The sequence below is a fragment of the Anopheles stephensi genome, chromosome 2 (assembly GCF_013141755.1).
Source record: "Anopheles stephensi strain Indian chromosome 2, UCI_ANSTEP_V1.0, whole genome shotgun sequence".
Taxonomy (NCBI): Eukaryota; Metazoa; Arthropoda; class Insecta; order Diptera; family Culicidae; genus Anopheles; species Anopheles stephensi.
The window spans coordinates 15,336,068-15,356,466 of record NC_050202.1 but is presented as its reverse complement, the minus strand read 5'-3'; the positions used below and the strand labels follow the sequence as shown (position 1 = coordinate 15,356,466).

At 45.9% G+C, this 20,399-nt stretch overlaps 4 protein-coding genes across 23 annotated transcripts in view; 3 read left to right on the top strand and 1 right to left on the bottom strand.

Annotated features, from left to right (window-relative positions):
* The window catches only part of LOC118505772 (ryanodine receptor), a 40,658-nt gene extending 35,624 nt beyond the window's left edge, over positions 1 to 5,034 (top strand). For 15 of the 16 annotated variants that reach the window (XM_036042041.1, XM_036042039.1, XM_036042035.1 and 12 more), the window contains 2 exons: positions 55 to 3,558; positions 3,650 to 5,026. In XM_036042041.1, the coding sequence (XP_035897934.1) occupies positions 55 to 3,558; positions 3,650 to 3,865 (3,720 nt within the window). In that variant the 3' untranslated portion in view covers positions 3,866 to 5,026. Of the gene's footprint in view, positions 1 to 54; positions 3,559 to 3,649 lie in introns of all 16 variants that reach the window. The other variant, XM_036042043.1, reaches the window with a different exon arrangement.
* Positions 5,035 to 6,435: 1,401 nt separating this feature from the next.
* On the bottom strand, positions 6,436 to 10,498 carry LOC118507987 (zinc finger protein 354A-like). Of its 4 annotated transcripts, none has more exons than XM_036047355.1 (6): positions 10,387 to 10,498; positions 9,846 to 10,256; positions 9,209 to 9,778; positions 7,385 to 8,117; positions 6,694 to 7,322; positions 6,436 to 6,622 (listed from the first exon to the last, which is right to left on the bottom strand). In XM_036047355.1, the coding sequence occupies exons 1-5, from the start codon at positions 10,387 to 10,389 to the stop codon at positions 6,694 to 6,696; spliced, it is 2,346 nt and encodes a 781-aa protein (XP_035903248.1). In that variant the 5' UTR covers positions 10,390 to 10,498; the 3' UTR covers positions 6,436 to 6,622. The 4 variants fall into 4 exon arrangements, with proteins under 4 accessions (XP_035903248.1, XP_035903249.1, XP_035903250.1 ...); XM_036047356.1 differs by having other exon boundaries at positions 6,436 to 6,617; XM_036047357.1 differs by having other exon boundaries at positions 6,436 to 6,565.
* Positions 8,313 to 9,156, top strand: LOC118507988 (transmembrane protein 60). The gene has a single exon (XM_036047358.1). The coding sequence runs from the start codon at positions 8,487 to 8,489 to the stop codon at positions 8,904 to 8,906; it is 420 nt and encodes a 139-aa protein (XP_035903251.1). The 5' UTR covers positions 8,313 to 8,486; the 3' UTR covers positions 8,907 to 9,156.
* Positions 10,499 to 11,840: 1,342 nt separating the features above from the next.
* Positions 11,841 to 14,404, top strand: LOC118517517 (galectin-4-like). Of its 2 annotated transcripts, XM_036063742.1 has the most exons (5): positions 11,841 to 11,902; positions 11,995 to 12,072; positions 12,169 to 12,628; positions 12,712 to 13,103; positions 14,178 to 14,404. In XM_036063742.1, exons 2-5 carry the CDS (start codon positions 12,046 to 12,048, stop codon positions 14,289 to 14,291), a joined length of 993 nt encoding a protein of 330 aa, XP_035919635.1. In that variant the 5' UTR covers positions 11,841 to 11,902; positions 11,995 to 12,045; the 3' UTR covers positions 14,292 to 14,404. The 2 variants fall into 2 exon arrangements, with proteins under 2 accessions (XP_035919635.1, XP_035919636.1); XM_036063743.1 differs by having other exon boundaries at positions 11,867 to 12,072; positions 12,715 to 13,103.
* The last annotated feature ends 5,995 nt before the right edge of the window (positions 14,405 to 20,399 follow it).

The following is a 20,399-nucleotide window of genomic DNA, read 5'->3' as shown; positions in this document are numbered from 1 at the left end:
TCCCAATCCTTCCGACGAGAATACTGTTTGACATACAGTTTTCTTTATACACAGGAGCAAGAAATGGAAAAGCAGAAGCTGCTGTTCCACCAGGCCCGGCTGGCTAACCGGGGCGTTGCCGAGATGGTGCTGCTGCACATTTCCGCCTCCAAGGGTGTCCCGTCGGAGATGGTGATGCGTACGCTGGAGCTTGGCATTGCGGTGCTGCGCGGTGGTAACATCGACATCCAGATGGGCATGCTGAACCATCTGAAGGAGAAGAAGGATGTCGGATTCTTTACCTCGATCGCTGGGCTGATGAACTCCTGCAGCGTGCTGGATCTGGATGCGTTCGAGCGTAATACGAAGGCGGAAGGTCTGGGCGTGGGGTCGGAAGGTGCGGCCGGTGAGAAGAACATGCACGATGCCGAATTTACGTGCGCCCTGTTCCGCTTCATCCAGCTGACCTGCGAGGGTCACAATCTCGACTGGCAGAACTATCTGCGTACGCAGGCCGGTAACACGACCACGGTGAACGTCGTCATCTGCACGGTCGATTATCTGCTGCGACTGCAGGAATCGATTATGGACTTTTACTGGCACTACTCGAGCAAGGAGCTGATCGATCCGGCCGGTAAGGCTAACTTCTTCAAGGCGATCGGTGTTGCGAGCCAGGTGTTCAACACGCTCACTGAAGTCATTCAGGGTCCGTGTACGCAGAACCAGCAGGCATTGGCCCACTCGCGTCTGTGGGATGCGGTCGGTGGTTTCCTGTTCCTGTTCTCGCACATGCAGGACAAACTGTCGAAACACTCGAGCCAGGTGGATCTGCTGAAGGAGCTGCTCAATCTGCAGAAGGACATGATCACCATGATGCTGTCCATGCTGGAGGGTAACGTGGTGAACGGTACGATCGGTAAGCAGATGGTGGACACACTGGTCGAGTCCGCATCGAACGTCGAGCTAATTCTGAAGTACTTCGACATGTTCCTGAAGCTGAAGGATCTTACCTCTACGCCCAGCTTCATGGAGATCGACAGCAACGGTGATGGGTGGATCCTGCCGAAGGACTTCCGCGAGAAGATGGAGCAACAGAAGAGCTACACGCCGGAAGAGATCAACTTCCTGCTCGCCTGCTGCGAAACGAACCACGACGGTAAGATCGACTACATCGGTTTCGTTGATCGGTTCCACGAGCCGGCCAAGGAGATCGGTTTCAATTTGGCCGTCCTGCTGACGAACCTGTCCGAGCATATGCCGAACGAACCGCGCCTGGCACGGTTCCTCGAGACGGCCGGCTCGGTGCTGAACTATTTCGAGTCGTTCCTGGGACGCATCGAAATTATGGGCTCGTCCAAGCGCATCGAGCGGGTGTACTTCGAGATCAAGGAGGCGAACATTGAGCAGTGGGAGAAGCCCCAGATCAAGGAGTCGAAGCGTGCCTTCTTCTACTCGATCGTCACCGAGGGTGGCGATAAGGAGAAGCTCGAAGCGTTCGTAAACTTCTGCGAGGATGCGATCTTTGAAATGACGCACGCGTCCGGATTGATGGCCAGCGACGATGACGGTGGTACCGTGCGCCGCGATCAAGCCTTCACGTACATCAGCGAGGAGGAGGAGGAGCGGGCCGCGCGCGATCCGATCAAGCGCACCATCCAAGCCGTCAAGGACGGTCTGTCCTACTCGATGTACATGATCAGCCCGTCCAACATCAAGCACCAGATTACGGTACTGCAGTCGAAATCATTCCCCGAGATAGTGGTCGGATTCTTCAAGATGATCTTCTACGCGTTCTACTACTCTGGCTTTGGCGTGTCCGTCGTGATCAAGTATCTGGTCAACATCCTGATGTCGCTGATGCGTGGCCCCGCCCAGGAAGCGGAAGAACCGATACCGGAAGCGGAACCGTCGCTGCGCGCTCTACCACCACTGCCGCTAGAGGAACCGCCGGGTACGGTCCAAGCGTTCGGGCTGGACATTAGCAAGGAAGAGAACGGACAGTACCGCATGGCACCGCACGAATCGCCCGCCCTAAGCCCATCCTCTTCGATTGAGGAAACGGGCGAAAGCAGCCCGGAGGATGGTGCCGCCGAGCTGACCGGTGAAGGTGTGCCACCCGGTGAACAGATGACGCTGGTCGATCTGCTCGGTGGAGAGGCGGCGAAGCGTGCCGCCCAGGAACGAACCGAAGCGCAGAAGGCTCAGGAAGCTACACTGGCCAGCATCGAGGCGGAATCGAAGAAGGCTTCGACCGAAACGAAGGAACCGGCCGCCGTCCACCAGATCGACTTCTCCAAGTACACGAAGAAGTGTGTCAGCTATCTGGCCCGTAACTTCTACAACCTGAAGTACGTCGCGCTGGTGCTTGCGTTCTGCATTAACTTTATGCTGCTGTTCTACAAGGTCACGACGTTCGGCGACGATGAGGAGGGCGAAGGTTCGGGCGAAAGCCTGATGGGACTTGGATCCGGTCTTGGATCGGGGCTTGGCATTTTGGATACTGGTTCGGGAGGTGGTGAAGGTGGCAGTGGTGACGGCGAGGGCGAAGAGGAAGACCCGCTGGAAAAGGTCGAGGTGGACGAAGATTTCTTCTACATGGAGCACGTACTGCGGGTCGCTGCCATCTTGCACAGCTTGGTCTCGTTGTGTATGCTGATCGCTTACTACCATCTCAAGGTACCGTTGGCCATCTTCAAGCGCGAGAAGGAAATTGCACGTCGGCTCGAGTTTGATGGATTGTTCATTGCGGAACAGCCGGAAGACGATGACATCAAGTCGCACTGGGACAAGCTGGTCATATCGGCCAAAACGTTCCCGGTCAACTATTGGGACAAGTTCGTAAAGAAGAAGGTCCGCCAGAAGTACAGCGAGACGTACGATTTCGACTCGATTTCGAACCTGCTCGGCATGGAGAAGACGGCATTTACGGCACAGGAAGCGAACGAGGGTGGTGGCTTCTTCCACTTTATCGCAAACATTGACTGGCGCTATCAGATCTGGAAGGCGGGCGTCACGATCACGGACAACTCGTTCCTCTACTCGCTCTGGTACTTCTCGTTCTCCGTCATGGGTAACTTCAATCAGTTCTTCTTCGCGGCTCATCTGCTCGATGTGGCGGTCGGCTTTAAGACGCTCCGTACCATCCTGCAGTCGGTAACGCACAACGGCAAACAGTTGGTGCTGACCGTCATGCTGCTTACGATCATCGTGTACATCTACACCGTCATTGCGTTTAACTTCTTCCGCAAGTTCTACGTGCAGGAGGACGACGATGGGGAGGAGGGTGACCGCAAATGTCACGACATGGCGACCTGCTTCGTGTTCCATCTGTACAAGGGTGTGCGGGCGGGTGGTGGTATCGGTGACGAGATTGGCGATCCGGACGGGGACGAGTACGAGGTGTACCGTATCCTGTTCGACATCACGTTCTTCTTCTTCGTCATCGTTATCCTGCTGGCCATCATCCAGGGTTTGATCATTGACGCGTTCGGTGAGCTTCGTGATCAGCTGGAGTCGGTCAAGGAGGACATGGAGTCCAACTGCTTCATCTGTGGTATAGGCAAGGACTACTTCGATAAGGTACGATTATGGTTTTTTGGTGGTGGCACTGTAGATGAGTGATCGTACGATCTGTGAAGTTGACTTACTCTTTCCCCTTTCTTTCCTGCAGGTACCGCACGGGTTCGATACGCACGTGGCCCAGGAACACAATCTGGCCAACTACATGTTCTTCCTGATGCATTTAATCAACAAACCGGACACGGAGTACACCGGCCAGGAGACGTACGTGTGGAACATGTACCAGCAGCGATGCTGGGACTTCTTCCCGGTCGGCGACTGCTTCAGAAAGCAGTACGAGGACGAGCTGGGCGGTGGTGGCAGCTAAAACACGCTCAGCGATCCACCACCGCTACGAACCATCGCGACATGACTGGCTTCGTAATGGCTGGCATGAGATCGATCGATGTGGCTGGCTGCACAGGCTGCTTTAACAACAGCTACAACCAAAGAGCAAAGCGAACAATCATAACAATAGTGCGGGAAGGCGGACAAACCTGCTGCACGTCCGCATTCGACCAAGGAATCGGACGGGTAATTGTAAAGATTTTTATGTAGATTTTTGCTCCTATCTAAGAATCTACCTACGACGACAATTTTTATCCCCTACTACTACTACTACTACTACTAGTGTTTTGTCCTTCATACACTACTTTTACACCTTTTTCTACCGCAAGGTGTTCCACGCGTACCGTGGAACTCTTGCACGTCCATGCCTCCATCTTTAAAGGGCAGAAGGGATTTTCACTACCAGAGCGCACCGTTTGTTCCACCCAATTTTGCATATCAAAATCAGCGCTTGCACTATCGTTAATTGGACCGGACTTGCTCAACAGCTCTAACGTCCACAGAAAGACCTAACCATTGTAATCGATTTGAAGATTTTGCTTTCGAGAGATCAAAAGGATAGAAGGAACACTTTACTGTAAGAGTGACTTACCAGCATTGGTGGTCTCGTTTTGAGCACCACGTGTGTCGTGTGATCTCCGACATTGCGTAGACACGACATACACGACATTCGACTTAGCGAACGACGACACGGTTGTACACAACCTTAACTTTAGAATGAGACAGCTTTTTCTACTTTATGTTTTTTTTTTTTACTACCTAGTCGTAGACTTTTGGTTTTGTGAAGCTGTTTAATTGTGCCTATGCTATTTCTTTTATATTTTTTACTACAATTTTACTACCAAAGCTGCCTACGCTAGTTTTGGTTTGTTCTGTTCGCTGTTATATTACGATTGTTATATCGATTATTGTCCCTGTTCGAGTTGTGAGCCCGCCGACGGGCTTATATAGAGATAATTTTACTGAAATGATTAAAAACACACACGATACTAGTAACATTGGAACATTGGAACGGAAAAAAGAACAACAAACAAACCAAACAATCACACACTAGTAATAGTAGTTATCTACATTTTAAATAAAGAAAAGCTAGTTAACTTATGAGAATTTTTAAGTAAATAAAATTCAATTATTGAAATCTATCGAAAAGAAGTGTTTGGGTGAGCTGAGTCGTTGAAAGAAATGAACTATGAACCTTGCTATCACTTATCTTTAATCTTGATGATCTTGCTATCCTTGTGCATGTTACAACTTGAAGTTGGTAGTATCCACACTCGAAAAAAAATGTTTCTAGTATTATCATACAGAGTCATACAGAGAGAAACCGTAGCGATCGTAAAAGACCGCGATCTAATACGGAAATGGAGTTATTTTTGTTGTCCTTTTGTTATGAACAGAAAAAAGCATGTTGCGCGACATCGTTGCTCTGAGTCGTTTCTACGAGCCATAACTTTCAGACGCTAGCTGTCAAGAGATGCACGTGCTGCTACAGGGCGCAGCCATCGCGATCCTGTAGCAAGGAGCGAATGAAGACTTCACAACGGGGGTGCGAACGGGTGTGCGCTAAGGGCTCAGTGCGTTTTAGTTTTAATATGATATGTGTTTTTATATTTGAACGACCGTGACTTTGTTTTATTTGTGTTCATCAGAAAGACCATAAAACCTTTAGTATCCCAGCCACTAAAAAAGCTAAGTCACTGTACTGTACGATAATGCGTTCCCAGTCTCTACTTCTTCTTCCTTGGCTCTACAACATATCTGGCTTTCTATGACATGATTTAAAGTTATCAGCCTTTTTCTAAAACAAAAATATCAAGATTTGTAATACAAATTGTCCGATCGTCCGCCAGTAGTTCACTTATCCGGCAACAAAGTTGCTCAGCGATCTCATCCTGTTAAAGGTCAACTTTTTAACTGGGTTTTTCGACATCGTTTTCGGAGATCGTGTTCCTCTGTCCATAGGTCCAACGGTTATAAATGCATTTAAGAAATGGGTTACCGAGTGAAATTTTCATGACATGAATAACCTAGAACTTGCGAACCTAATTCGCGTAGCGAAAATACATTGGATAGCACATAAAACTCGCCACAATAGCGGAAGACATTGGATAGCGATGGTGAACTAATATAGATGAAGTAATAAGTGACTTCAAAAGATTCTCAGTACCTTCAGTATGTTCTGCACGGACCAGTCGCTATTTTAATAAGTCCATATCATCAGCATAAGCCACGATGCATCTGGGTCAACTTGTAGGACACTGTACTGTACTGCACTGTGTACTGACCGTTTAATACTTACTTCTTACTTACTTACTTATCAGGATGGCATTTGGTGAGCGAATGCTGCTCCGAAAATACTCCACCCTTGGGCGATAGGTCTTCTGGTTGTTGATTGCAGAGATCTCCCCCCTAGTAACGATAGCTGGTCCTCATAGCTCCGCAGCTTTTTGAGTGCCATGCAAGTTGCGTCTTGATGCAATGAACTCCTCGCTTTCTTCCGCTAATGGACCAAATTTCAGGATGTGTTGCGATAATGTATGCACGTAATCGTTATCTTCACTAAAGGACTATCTGTTTTGCAACAGACTTTTATTCGCGCTTTCGCTGTTCGGTAGCGAATGCAGTTGGCAGCTTCCATACACAAAAGGTCTTACTTATCAAACTTACTGTTACTATTAATCTTATTCAAAAAAAGAAAAAAGATAAAAGCACACCTGAATACATACTGAAGGCTGTACTGTGGAAAAATCAAACATAAAAATCAGTGTTCAGAGGAACGAGTCTACGAAAAAGTGAGCATGTGTTTACCTATTCCATTTCTGAAACCCCATCCACGTACTCCTCATCGCAAATGAACGTTATGTGTGCGTGTTCATCGTCCGAGCCGACCTCCACATCCCGGTGTTGTTCACCATCCGCCTGCCCATCGACCACCAACGATTCCGTCTCGAACTCGATCACATCGTTCGCACTGATCCGCGGCTGATTCACCACGATCGTGTCGTTCAGGTGGCCCTGCTCCTGCATATGCGTGTAGAGCTGCGCCTTACGCATAAACCCAGTACCGCACGTCACACATTCGTACGGTTTCTTGTCGCTGTGCACGTAACGATGCGCATTCCGATTGTCCTGACTGGTGAACGTTTTGTTGCACACCTCGCACGCGTACGGCTTGATGCCGGTGTGAATGCGTTTGTGTTTTTGAAAGTGTTCCGGATACACGAAGGAAGCGGGACACAGATCACACTTGTACGGCCGCTCTCCCGTGTGCATCGCTCGCGTATGATAGTCGAGCAGCCTGCGCCGTTTAAAGCAAGCCCCGCATAGGTCACATTTGTAGCGCTTGTCGTTGAAATGTGTTAGCCGCTTGTGGGAGTTAAGGTTGGACCGTTGCGCAAACGCCAAATCACACATATCACACACAAATGGCTTCTCACCTGTTAACAGAAGGATAATTAAAAAACAAATTCCGCTATCCATCTGCCTCATTAACCCTTACCTGTGTGCGTCCGCTCGTGGTCTCTTACTTCCGCTTTCCGGGCGAACTTCTTTCCGCACTGGCGACATGCAAAAGCCTTGTTGCTACTGTGAATAACCTTATGTACGTTCAAATTGTGCTGGGTGAAAAATTTCTTCCCACAATCGCCACACTCGTACTCTCGCTCGGCCCGATGCGTCCGTTCGTGCTGTACCAAATTGTGCCGACTGTAAAACGCATTCCCACACTCCTTGCACACGAACGTACGGGGACGATCGTAGTGTGTTTTCAGGTGCACTGCCAGCGCGTACTTGGAGCTAAAATCTTTCGAGCACACGGTACACTTGAACGGCCGCAAACCGGCGTGCTTGTTCATGTGCACCTCAAAGAACGCTTTCGAGGTGTACTTCTTGTCGCACAGCTCACAGTGCCACACCTTGCTCTTTCCGCTCGGGTGCGACTTGCGGTGCTGGTCAAGCGCATTTTGTTTGGTGAACGTGGCATCGCACTGATCACAGGTCAGTTCACTCCCAAGCGCACTTTCTTCTTGTGTGGCGTGTGTGGCAAGGTGGTTAACGTAAGCTTCGCGCTGAAAGTATATGGCATCACACAGTTGGCAGATATGGGCTAGTAGATTGTGCTCTTTGCTTAAATGTTCTGCCATCAGCTTGATGCCGTTCGTAGAAACCGTTGTTTCGTCGTTGTCGGTCGGGCAGACGGTGCAGTAGTAGTAGTTTTCTATTTTTATATAATACTGCAATTAAATTTAAAAGACAAAGAGACACGATGTCAGAAGGAAGATTCCTCGTAAAAATAAAAATAAATTTTAAATCAAAATTTCCCTTTTCGCAAGACATTTTTAAAAATCTGAAACATTTCACTAAAAGGAAATTTATGAAATATTTCACACCTGCAAAATACCAATTTTAGTTTGACATTTGCACACCACTGTTTGACAGCTGCGGCATAAAACATAAACAAAACAGCTGTGTGTTTTTGTTCCCCCAAAAACAATAGGCGTGAACTCGTCTGGTGCAGAGTTACAATTTACACACAAATCGTTAGCATTGGCTATTAATACTTGTAACCGCTCAACGAATTCCATCAAACGAAAAACAATCGAATGGGTTTCGTACAGCGCGCCCTCTTCACGTGGTTCATATTGCTGGTGTTTATGGTGGTGCTCTGTCTGCGGCTGGAAAACCGTATCTACTGGAACTGGTTCCTCGTCTTCATACCGCTATGGCTGTACGACGTGATACTGGTCGCGTGGGCCGTAATCGAAATCGTGCACAGACAGCACCGGTTTATCTCGCTGCACCATTACAAGTATTACGTGGTGGGCATTGTGTTGAAAATTTTCTCCCAAATCACCATCTGTCTGAAGCTCGAGTACAAATCGATACCGATGTACGTGATGATGATTCCGATCTGGATGCTGTTGGCGTTGCTCATCGTGTTCGTCGGTACCCATCTGCAGCCGAAACCACGCTCGATCGGATCGAACCGCAGCAACCGACAGTCGGCGGGCGTATCCTCCTGAGGGTATTTGAAACTTCGCGTTTGCGAAATCGAACCAAGCGCAGCGGAATAGTAACGGGATGGCCACTCCTCGCAGGGAGCGCTAAGCGGTTGCGGCAGCCGAACGAATTCGGCTTTGAAAAGACTTGATCAAAAACTAGTTATTTATATTGTGTGTGCAATGGCACACGTTTAAGCTTAAGCCAATTGCATTCGTTGTAATGTTGTATATCAATCTCAGTAAGGTAATAAAACATTTTTGGAAACAAAGTCACCCCACTTTGAATTAAAAAGGAAGAACATGAAGGGAATAAAGGTACTTACCGGCCTTAAATCATCTTTCTCGTTTAGTGGTGGAGATCCTGCTCCGGAGAGCTCTACCTCATTCAGCAGCAGTGAGGTTGCAGATACGGATTCCTGAATCTCGTTTACTCCACTTTCACTTGCTTGCGATGCACCGTCGATGATAGCATCATCATTCTCCAGAAACCCATTTTCGGTCGTTGCACCATCCAGCACTGGTACCGCCGTCTCCGGCTGCTCTTCCGGGTCACTAAACGACTCTACAACGTCATTGTAGACGCAATAGATTGCGGTTCCATCTTCTTCATCCACCTCCACGATCGTTTCATCCGTATCGATTATATACCGCTGGAGCGTTTCTTCGCCAGAAAATTCGTCACCGACATTCTTCTGCACCATCTCGTCGGAATCGGTCGGCAGCAGGGGTGTAACGTGCTCATCGACCTTTATAAACTGCACACAGTCTTCTGCCGCCGGCTCGTCCGGATCGTTTTGTTCCAGATGAGAAGCGTTATCTTGCAGGGTCTCGTAGGATGGGTCCACCTGTATCTCGTCCGGATTTAGCTCTCCAAACATTTCTTCCATAGACATCTAGTTGTGAAATAGCTACATTAACACATGTTTATAACCTAACGCTACCCACAAACCACTCGCTTACCAGCTCTTTGTTGAAGGTGTGCAGTTCCGTGTCAAGGTTGTCGTTGTACTCAACCGCCACCAACCCTTCCTTGATGTCCGTCTCCGTCAGCCCCGTCAGCTTCATCACGGTTTGATTGTAGGTCGTTGTGATGGTCCTGTGGATCATTTCCATACGTTCTACCAACGACTGATACTCCGCGCACAGTGCATTGCAGCTCTTGCAAATGATCAGCGAGTGGCACAGTTCCGGCATCAGTGCTACATCCAGCACATCACATATCGTTTTAGCGGGCGAGAAAAAGTTCGGCTCGGGGAAAAGTTGACAAAATTCATCTTGCACGGCTGGAGTGTGGCACAAATAGCAGTGCGAGTACAGACCGGTACCATCGTCAACAAGAATCTCGTCGTCTTGTGCAACATCATGATCGCTCTGAAGGAGTAAAAGAGGACGTGTGCGATCAATCGATGGAAAGAAAAAGTATTTGTTGATATAAGTATAACCTCTACTTTTTGAATGGCCTTTAAAAAACAGGGTAAAGGGTTTTAAATTCGTTTCTTACCATCTTACGCCAAGTGCTTTGTTTTGATTACAGTAGAATGTGTTTTTATCCAAGACAGAAATCAACATTTGTTTGACGTTTGGAGCGCGCCTTTTGACACCTTCAGCTTCCATGAAATATTTCACGCGTGTTGTTCACCTACTTCCACGAAACAATATTGCACTATGGGTTGATAGTGGACACTATCTTACAGATATAAATTGTTTGCAGTCTTCTTGTTTATTTCAAATATTTGAAGCATTTAACAACTTCACAAAAAACTGCAGCTTATTATTTTTAAAACATCTAGTACGAAACCCTGAGTCTGAATCTATTTAAAACACTGTTGAAAGCACCGGCTTGTCTTGGTGCATACCCTTATTTTAGGGTTTAAAGAGCGTATTGCACAGCAGGATCAAATCACGTCCAGACCATTCCGTAGTATGTAACTAAAGATAAATAACAGGTCAAGGACACTAATAATGGCGTATATTTAAAGAGCCCAAATAATAGCTACATTATTTTCTTACTTCAGTCATTTTCGACCCGAAGCAATGGAATTCGCAGGTTCTCCTCGCCCTAAAAGAGAAAATACAACTGTACACGGCAAGCATAGGAAGAAGGAAGAAAGGGCTAAAACAAGTGGAAACAACCGGTTCATGTTTGCTTCCCACGGTAAGGACAACCAACCTGCTTATTCGCCCTTGAACCTTTTTAGGAAAATATGTAAATAGATCTCAAAAACAAATACCACAACACGCGTTGGCAACTGGCAAAGGAGATAACAACCAAGAGAATATCAAGCAGAATTCAATGGCATTACAATTGTTGGTCAAAATTATTCAGAGGGAGCGAAAATGATGGAGTTTCTTTACACTTTTGCAAAATGTTATTACTAGACTAGTTAAAGCGTAATTTTCTGATTTACTGGTACCGTGCCCCCCAGGATCCTTATCCACAGTTACAAAACACGTTTTGCAAAAACACACCATGTTCCGGTCGGCGTCAGTGTCACACTCACCTCGAGGAACACGAAAATAGTAAAAACAACAAATGGGCTGCTTCCGCCCACCAGACCAACAACAAGCTACCAAATCCATTGATCCCGACGACATTTCGTCACGTGACATTCACCAGCCGACTGGAGAAACGTGCACAAGTCTTCGAGACGATCGAGTCACCGCCGGGTACGATGGCTCACAATCGTTGAGTGGGATCACTCACGGGTCCGAATCTGGCCGAGTTCGTCTGCATGTCGACAGTACCGATAACCATGAACTTATTTCGCGACACCCTCTCCCATATGGACCGGCTCCAAATTACAAGGGGCAAAGATAAACGACAACCCAAAACGAAAGCTCTCACAGTTCCATCTGATAGTCAGCACCAGTACAGAGAGGATGGTGCGATTGCCTTTCACTTTTGAAAATGATTCGTACGCCAAATTCTCGGCCTGGCCGCACGGGGACGGATCGGTTTGTTGTTGTTTTACCTGCACGCAAACCCAATTGTACCTTATTACCAGAAAGTTTTCAAGGTTATGCTTTCGAAATTCTTGCATCCCCACACGCAGAGAGTGGGGCAGTGGTTGATCGAATACTGATCGTACGAAATTGCGCCCATTCACAGTTACGCGAACCGTTACACCGGCAGGATCGTAGTGAGCGCTGACCGAGCGATATGACCAACTTACAAATCTTTACACCCGTGAGCACTTTGTAACAGTTAAATGTTGTGACTCTGACCGATACTGTGCAAGTAATATATTGTTCTGTTCTCTCAATTTGTGATCCACACTGTCAGATTCTGCCCTACGTTGGACGATTGCCGGGAGAGTTACGATATGGGTCCAGAATTAAGTTACGAGGTCACTTCCGCGAACCCCAGAACACGGTTCACATCATACTGCAAAAGGAAGCGCTGCTGAATCCTCAGGATGACCTACCGCTGTACATTACGGTGCATCCCGGCCGGAAGGAAATCGTTCGTAATCATCTCTGCAGCGATTGTTCCACCGGGCAAGAGGAACGTGTCGACAACTGTCCGATCGAGTGTGGTCAAGATTTCGAGCTCACTGTCGTGCCCACCAGTGGTGGGTACGAAATTCTTCTGCACGGTGCACCGCTACATACATTCAGCTATCGTACACCCCTCACAACGGCTCGCTATCTGTTCGTGTCCAGTGGTTGTGTCATTTTCGCAATTAATTACGAAAATTGGAATGTGACCACGAGTGAGCAACCGCACCGGCCACAAACACCATGTGAGATGTTTACACTTTTGTGCTATAAGATTGCGAGAGAATCCGTCAAGGGAAGAACAATTTATAATGATTTCTTTCCACAGCAGCACCACCACTGCAACTGCCCCAGCTCTACCCCATACTGCACCAACACCGGGAGGAACCACAACAACACCAGCAGCAACGATCGATACAAGCTCGGCAACAACCTCCACGACAGCATCACCATCACCATGGCAACAATCTCCAGGAGCTGGTACTTCAGGTGTTACCTCTTGTGCAGCTGGCAGCATCTCAGCTGCAAGCGAATGCACACAATTCTCCCGCCACCGGTAACGATGGAAACGGTGCGAGGCTTGTCAGCAATCTTGCTCACCTTCTGCCACTGTTTCAACCGGCCGTGGAACAACGCAGGAAGCGCGTCAAGTCGCCGAGAACCAATCGGTGGTCCTTGCCGCGGATGAACAATGCCGAAATTATGCCGGCAATGTTTCTGGTAAGAACTGTTGAATTGTTTCGAATAGTGTGCGTGGGGTGTGATGAACATGGGAGCGATGAGTGATGAGAAGTGAGCGAATGATGATAAGTGATCGAGTGGTGATCGTGTGATCTGATGGTTTGAATCAAGAAGTGGAATGTGGAACAAATCACAATTTGAGATGGACATTTTGAGCGTTCAAAGCTAACAATATGATTGTGCGAATTCTGTTCCAATAAGGCTATATTAGTGTTCTCACTAGATCTACAAATGATCGGGAGTGTTCAAGTGGCCTAGGCACCGGTTTACACACAACATCACCGGACATCGAATTCCGTTCGGAATGTGAACAGAGTTTCTAGTCAGAGCTTTGCAGATATTGCTTGAGTCAACAAAATGTAATTTTTCACCATCTTCTTATTATTAGCTTAATGGCCTTATTTCGAGGCGGCCCAGTGTTGGAGGCGTCAACGACGCCGGTCCCAGATCAAATCCCATATGGGATTTGAACCCGAGTCCTGTCGTATGGAACCCGGCGCCGTTATCGCCTCTACCACCTGGCCGCCCTAATAGACTAAAAGGGTTTTTTCACGATGCAAAACAATTTTAAAATTTTAACTCATATTTCTAAACTTTGAGGTTATTTTGAACCGCTAATTGTTAACAAGAAATGTGCAATTGTTTTTTTAAAAAAGTGGACAACGCTTTCCTGTATATTTGTCGTGTCCCAACTATGTGGATAAGCTATGCGGAGCTGACATACGCAAGGGATGGCATTGCCTAACCACGTATCAGCTGTATCAGCACATATCAGCTGTATAGAATTCGAGTCCGCGTTGCAAGAGTCATTCTTTGCTGCGGCATCCCCCTGCATGATTCATCAATTAACGTTCTTAAATCGTTTCACACCACACATAATATCAGAGATCAAATTGTTACATTTAGCTGTGACCTTTCTCAATTATCTTCACGACCAGCTGCCACGAATAACAAGCCATTGATGAATGGAATATCGTGTCCATTTTGCCAATTACATCAGATATCTAGTTTGATTATGCAAACCTTTTCATTCTGTTTAACACATTTTTACAGACATGTTCGATGGGCCTGATGAAACTGTTTCGCTTCCTGATAATTGCCTGCGTTTTCGGATACATTGGATACGTATTCTCAAGAAATACGCCATGGAATGTGTCATGGAAATAGAGCGCACGGAAATATACTTTGTGAAGTGCATAACTACAAATACAACGCACTGCACACTATTGTTAACGTTCTTCATATTAAAATGATTTCATTATTAATACCTTAATAAACATGAGCAAATAAAACATTTACTAGTTGTAATATTAATCTTCCGAACGATGCTATTCGTAATCAATTTGACAAATAATCCATCATCCGTAAGGGCTCAAACCCTGGAGGGGGGCAGATTGATTAAGTACAGGGTGCGTTAGCCATAGCGAGGAACTCATTTTATTTCGCATTAGCAGCGGAACCGTGACAGCTGCTGTCGGAGTAATATTTTATTGCAACAACGGAACAATTAACGGCAGAAATCGAACATTCCTCCCAATCATTAATTAGTGGAGTTTTCGGGTCACATGGAGCAGGAAACAGTCAGCGTGCTTCTACTGGTGGATCTCGTTTGTAGCGCCTGAAGTTATGCAATCTCTATTTTTAGTATACTTCGGGTGAGTACTTCAATACTGTTTTCGTAAACAAGTACAATTTAAGTTTTTTCAAGATTTTTAGCCGTACTACCAAATGTTTATCATTTCCTTTTTTATTCAAATTGTATTTGAAGTACATTAAGAAAGCTCACAGTAAAGCTGTCATCGGAGTACACATCTTAATTATTCCACCGCCGTTCATTTGTATTCCTTATCCCATAAATATGGTATCAAGAGCTGGATCATGAAACACAACAAAACACTCATCATCCTTCACGTCATAAAAAGGTTTCCTTGGCATTGATTCCTTTGTAAGCAACAGCAATACACACACACACACAAACTATCAATATGTTTCGGTTGGTCGGAAGTGGTCGGTACAGGAAAGCGATAGAATTCAAACAAAACAACTGATAATCTCTTCTTACGTCAATATGTAGCTTATCCTCCGTCCAAGCTCGGAGTGGTCCAATCGATTCCCGACCTACGAATGCTAGGTTTACGACGCAATACATGCCCACTCGGATTCCAGTTTCTCCCACTTCTAGCCAGGTCCAAGAAAAACGGGACACGTGCCGTATCGATATGTGAAGGATGCTGTTGGCGAAGTGCTGGTGGAAAATCATTTACAAATCCATAAAGCGCCAAGCATGGCTGATCGATTGCATTGCAAATGCTACATCTACACTCTGCGCGCACCAGACACACCTCTGCCACTCTCTTCAATGAGTTTCCCCGGGCTTCCAAACATTCCGCACGGCCACAGTCTCACGACGCACGTTTCTCTCCCACAAAACCCTTCGGCAGAAAAGGGGACGGGCTCCTGAATGAATGAACCGTCTTCAGCCGGCGAATGAATGAAGATGATTCCGAGCAAAGCCACCGAACCCACCAGCACGGTCGAAGCGCCGGATAGTATGCAAGCAAAAGGTTTGCCGGAACGCTGTGTACCCAGTACACGTGTACCGAATTCAGTGGAAAAAAGCACACCCCAAAAGGGAAAGCTCATCGTGGCCCATCCCGTAAGCGCTGCTCGGTGTGCATGTGGCACGGCTGTGTGGGTGTGATTAATGGAAAACGCCAACGATTGGGATCTGCTGCCAAATGCCATCCGATTCGATGGGCCAACTGATGACATTTACAGCTGTGTTCGTGCTGTTTGATGTTTCGTTCTCCTATTTCTATATTTTAGTTTAAAAATAACTATTCGCTAAGAAGTATTCCTAATAATTAAATATTTATAATTTACAAGATATTCCATCTTTATACAATTTAGAAAAGACATGTCATTGGCCATTCATAATACTCTTATCAAAGGTTAAAGGGTTTATGATTGAAGCATATGGAAAAATTCAAATCAGCTAGAACCTGACACTCCCTTTACTGTGGATTTGATTGAAAATCACACCGGAGCCCAGGGTTTTAGATTTTTAGCTTCAATTCAAGGTAATGTGGTTTCAACATGAACTTGTCCCAGATGACATTTTCTTAAAAAAAAATCCATTTTAAACTAGTTTTCATTTAGTACAGCTTTAAGGTCCATTTCTCACGCAAAGTTAATGCCCATGCTGGATGCATGTTGAAAAACCTACCACGGGACTAAAGTTTGCTTGTAAATCACAAGAACTTGATCGGCTTTAACTTTTGTTTGAATTCCTCGTCTTCACGCTCTTTGTATGTACCTTTCAATATTGAGGAACATAACTTTCTTCTGAAGCTTATGAGTTTTGAACCAGAAGATTTTAGGTCGCCACTTGCCTCTTAATCAGTTTTTCGACCTCCATCGTTGACTGATCGCTACTCTAGCAATTGATGCATCGATGTATCAACGAAGAAGGTGTAGTAGATAAGTTTCTGCAACAGTTTCAAACTAAAGCGCACAATGAAATAGCCATTCCGATATGGGACAATAAAACACCCCAACTTCACATCATTTCGAAGCGCTCATTCTTAAAACTGGATCAAATCGGAAAAGCGCATACACGACGCACGCCATAAGCTAATTGGAAAACAAACTTCGAAACAATTTGCGCACCCTTCGATGCCGGTCAACCTTCGTGCGGTCGCCGAAACGGCGCAGATCGATTCGTTGATTGAATATTAATTGAAATTCTCACCAATTTACGGGCACCCATTTCCGTAAAGTCTGCAAGAACTGCCCGGAACTCTAAGCCCACATGGGCAGCACAGATTCTTTGGCCTCGCCTTGTACGTTCCTGGATGTGTGAAGCGTTTTACTTTTTGTATTGCTCTCTCATCCACCCTGGAAGTGAAATTGATGATTGATGTCAATGCTTACGGCTGTCGTTTGTCCTCTGGTGAATCTCTGCTCGCCCAGACTTCCTTCCGACCGCCTGGTCGCTTTGGTCGGGAAGTGTAAAAACGCGTAGGACACCCGACCAGGCTAATGACGTAAGCACGGGCATGGACAGGAAAAACCCTGACAATGCATATCGTGCCGTGCCGACTACACTCGTCGCGTTCTTGTTCCTTAATGGAGGCGCCACAGCCAGCGAGCCAAGTGGAAACAAAAACAAAGCCAAGAACCGGGGCGTGCGAACTTATTGCGCGTTCTAAAGATTTTGTTTCGAAAGAAAAACAAGTTACGCAAGACGGTGATGGTGAATTTACATCCACACGTTCACAATGGTGGGTTTCTAATGAATGATCATACAGCATCGTCCAAAGCACCAACTATCTTTATGTATTGAAATACATTTACATTTTCTAACATGTTTTTTTTTTTATTTAACATTTGTATGACATAGATTTAAATGGCAAATTCTATAATTTTTAGACTTACAATAAAGTTACAGTGTTTTCAGAACATATCATATGTTTTCCTGAGGTAAACAAGAAGGCTCTACAACCTCGTTAGATCTTATTTATCAAGCGCTACAACTGCTTCGTGGTCTTGACCTGCTGCAACAATCCTTTACAACCATTCATCATCCCGGCCGTTCTGGTGGACGCATTAACGCCATCACTCCATCTCAGTTCTCTGTCCATGTGGATGACCTAAAATGTCTATATTGGGCTTGGATTGTCCGATGCCATCTTTATGACATGACCAGCTCACCGGATTCGCAGTGAGATCTAACAGTTTCTTCTTCAACGCGGCTTATAGAATCTCATTAGTTTTCGACAGAGTCCATGTCTCTGCTCGTTCGCTTGCTAGATCCTTTGGTAAGATTCAGCTACATTGGAGAGCCTCTAACCAATGATTTCTATATCATGGCAGGATCTGAATTGACTTATAGGAGATGTTCTTCGAAGCTTCTACCTACGGGCCACGATTGGCGCTATCTGGCACCAGATTGAAAACACGACAGGCAAGCCTATCTTTTTCTTGCAACGCATAATTTTACGCTGGCTATAAGATCCCAGATTTGTCATGTGAAGACCAGTGCTGCTAACGAGTCTCTCACCAGACAGCCACAATATCGCATGGTGTCTACATGGCTTAAACAAGGTTGTAAGTGCTCGAGATATTATAATAATAAGGCGTAGATTTCTTAGACTGTTTGTTAGATCAAACTAACCAAAGTAATGCTGCAAGTACCTCAATTAAGTGACAAAACTATAGTCTCTCCTCAATTTATTATGCTTTGGCATTCGGTATAGTAGACCTGAGGTCCGCGAATCGAGTCGCAACTGGACCAACATGTCATAGTTATAAGTTGTACTGAACTATCTCAATGAATCTCAACAATGGTTAAAGTTAAGTCAAGTCAAGATATTACGTGTCAGCCATACAATCCAACGCAATTTGTGTTTAATTTCTCAAACACCTTGCCCACCACGTGTTCCATTTCCTTTCGTAAAACAGTGCCCCATTTAAGCCATATTTGTTCAACCGCTTATGTATCGCCACCTTCGCCATACTTACTTCCTATCGGTAAACTTTTCCATCGGCTTTCTCTAAGCTTTGTTCGAGTTGTGTTGCAGCGCTTAGGCCGAGGGTCATTATGGGACAATAAACCAAGGTCTAATCACCTAGCCCGGGTGCAAAAGTATTTCAAATACTTTCGATTTCTCTTGCAAACGTCGGTAACGTCGATACCAATCATCGTGACTCCTAACCTCTATTTCCGTTGTTCATGTTCCGTGCGAACGCATGCGAACGCAAATCATATGCCCACGGGGGCTTTTCCCTTTTTTTGCCGGTCCGTGGTTGATGATTATGTAAATCGTTGTTTATGCACTGGCGTTCTGTTGTCCTTTTTTCATGGCCCTCCGCCCCACAAACACACAGGCGCACACACCCACACACCAGCTGCAGCTGATGACGTCATGCACAGCGGCGGTGAAACGGATTTCTCGGTCCATTCATTAGTTGTTCCTGTGTATTGTTTCATACAGCGAGGACAGTAAAACTAATACAATCTCATTATGCTGATTTTAAGCTGTAAGCAGGAGGAATATTAAGTGGAGTTATTTAACCCAAAAAAGCTCTTTTTTAATGTTTAATTAATTTGATGTTCGGTATGGGTAACTTTAAAAAAATAAATAGGAGTTTTTTAGCTCAAAAATAGCCTTGTTTTTTATTATTCGAAAAAAAACATCCACATACCAATCCAAACTACCAATCATGCTTTATTGCATCCAATTTCATGCCCGTGTCTAATCCTTCCGAAACGCCTTCATTATCCTTCTAGGCTCAACAAATTTCGCGCTGGTGTAGTTCCTTCGGGGCTGAAGTTTGCCCGTTTCCGCTACAAATCCCGTGTCCTTGTAGACTTTCGGTTCGCACACACCGAACCAGAACCTGAAGCGGTTGAACAGTTCAACATGAAACGCACACATCCAAACCACCATAAGCAACCAACAGAAGTAGGCAGGATTCGATCCATTTTGCTCCAACAAAATAGATTTCTTCTCTCTCTCGCGCACGCTTGCTCTACTTGTGCTCTCTTTTTCTAGGTAGAGTTTTTCCATCCAGAGAGTGGCACATTGGGGCTAGAAATGCATGGGGTGCTTTTAGATGGGAAGCTTCCTTGGCGCTGAGTGACCAGCATCGGAGCATCGGGTCCTATTCGGGTTTGTGGCCCGAATGTTTTACCGTTGGCGCATGCTTGCCGCCGGACCACACAGATCGGCCACATGGAATTTTTGCAGGGGTTGACAGTGCAAGTAGGCATTACCATTACCAAGCTCCTAAGCGACTACCAACAGCAACTACTACATGTAAATAAGGTTTAGCATCCAACTATAGCCAAATACATCTATGTCACCAGCGTAAAAAAAAAGTATGCGATGGAGCTGTGAATCTAGCTTTACGCATTATGCATAACACTGAAAGGGATTTAATTATGTTTAATTGTCAGTGCCAACCGATTCCCTCAAAATGATCCCAACAATGCAAATAATTGCTTCGATTCTGATTTCTTATTGACAGACAAAATCCGACACGATCCGTCAAAATATTTTTTTTTGTTTTTTTTTTATCGTCCAACAGAATGCCAAAAGTTCCGTTGCTATCTGTCAAATCCCATAAACAAACATGCAAAAACAGTCAAAGTGCCATGTGAACCGTGCGGTAAACAATAAGCGCGCAAAATGCACCGACGAACCCTGCAAAACCGATACCAACCCCTAGCGTATCAATGGCAACGACAATGCAACCCCCCCTTGTTCAGAA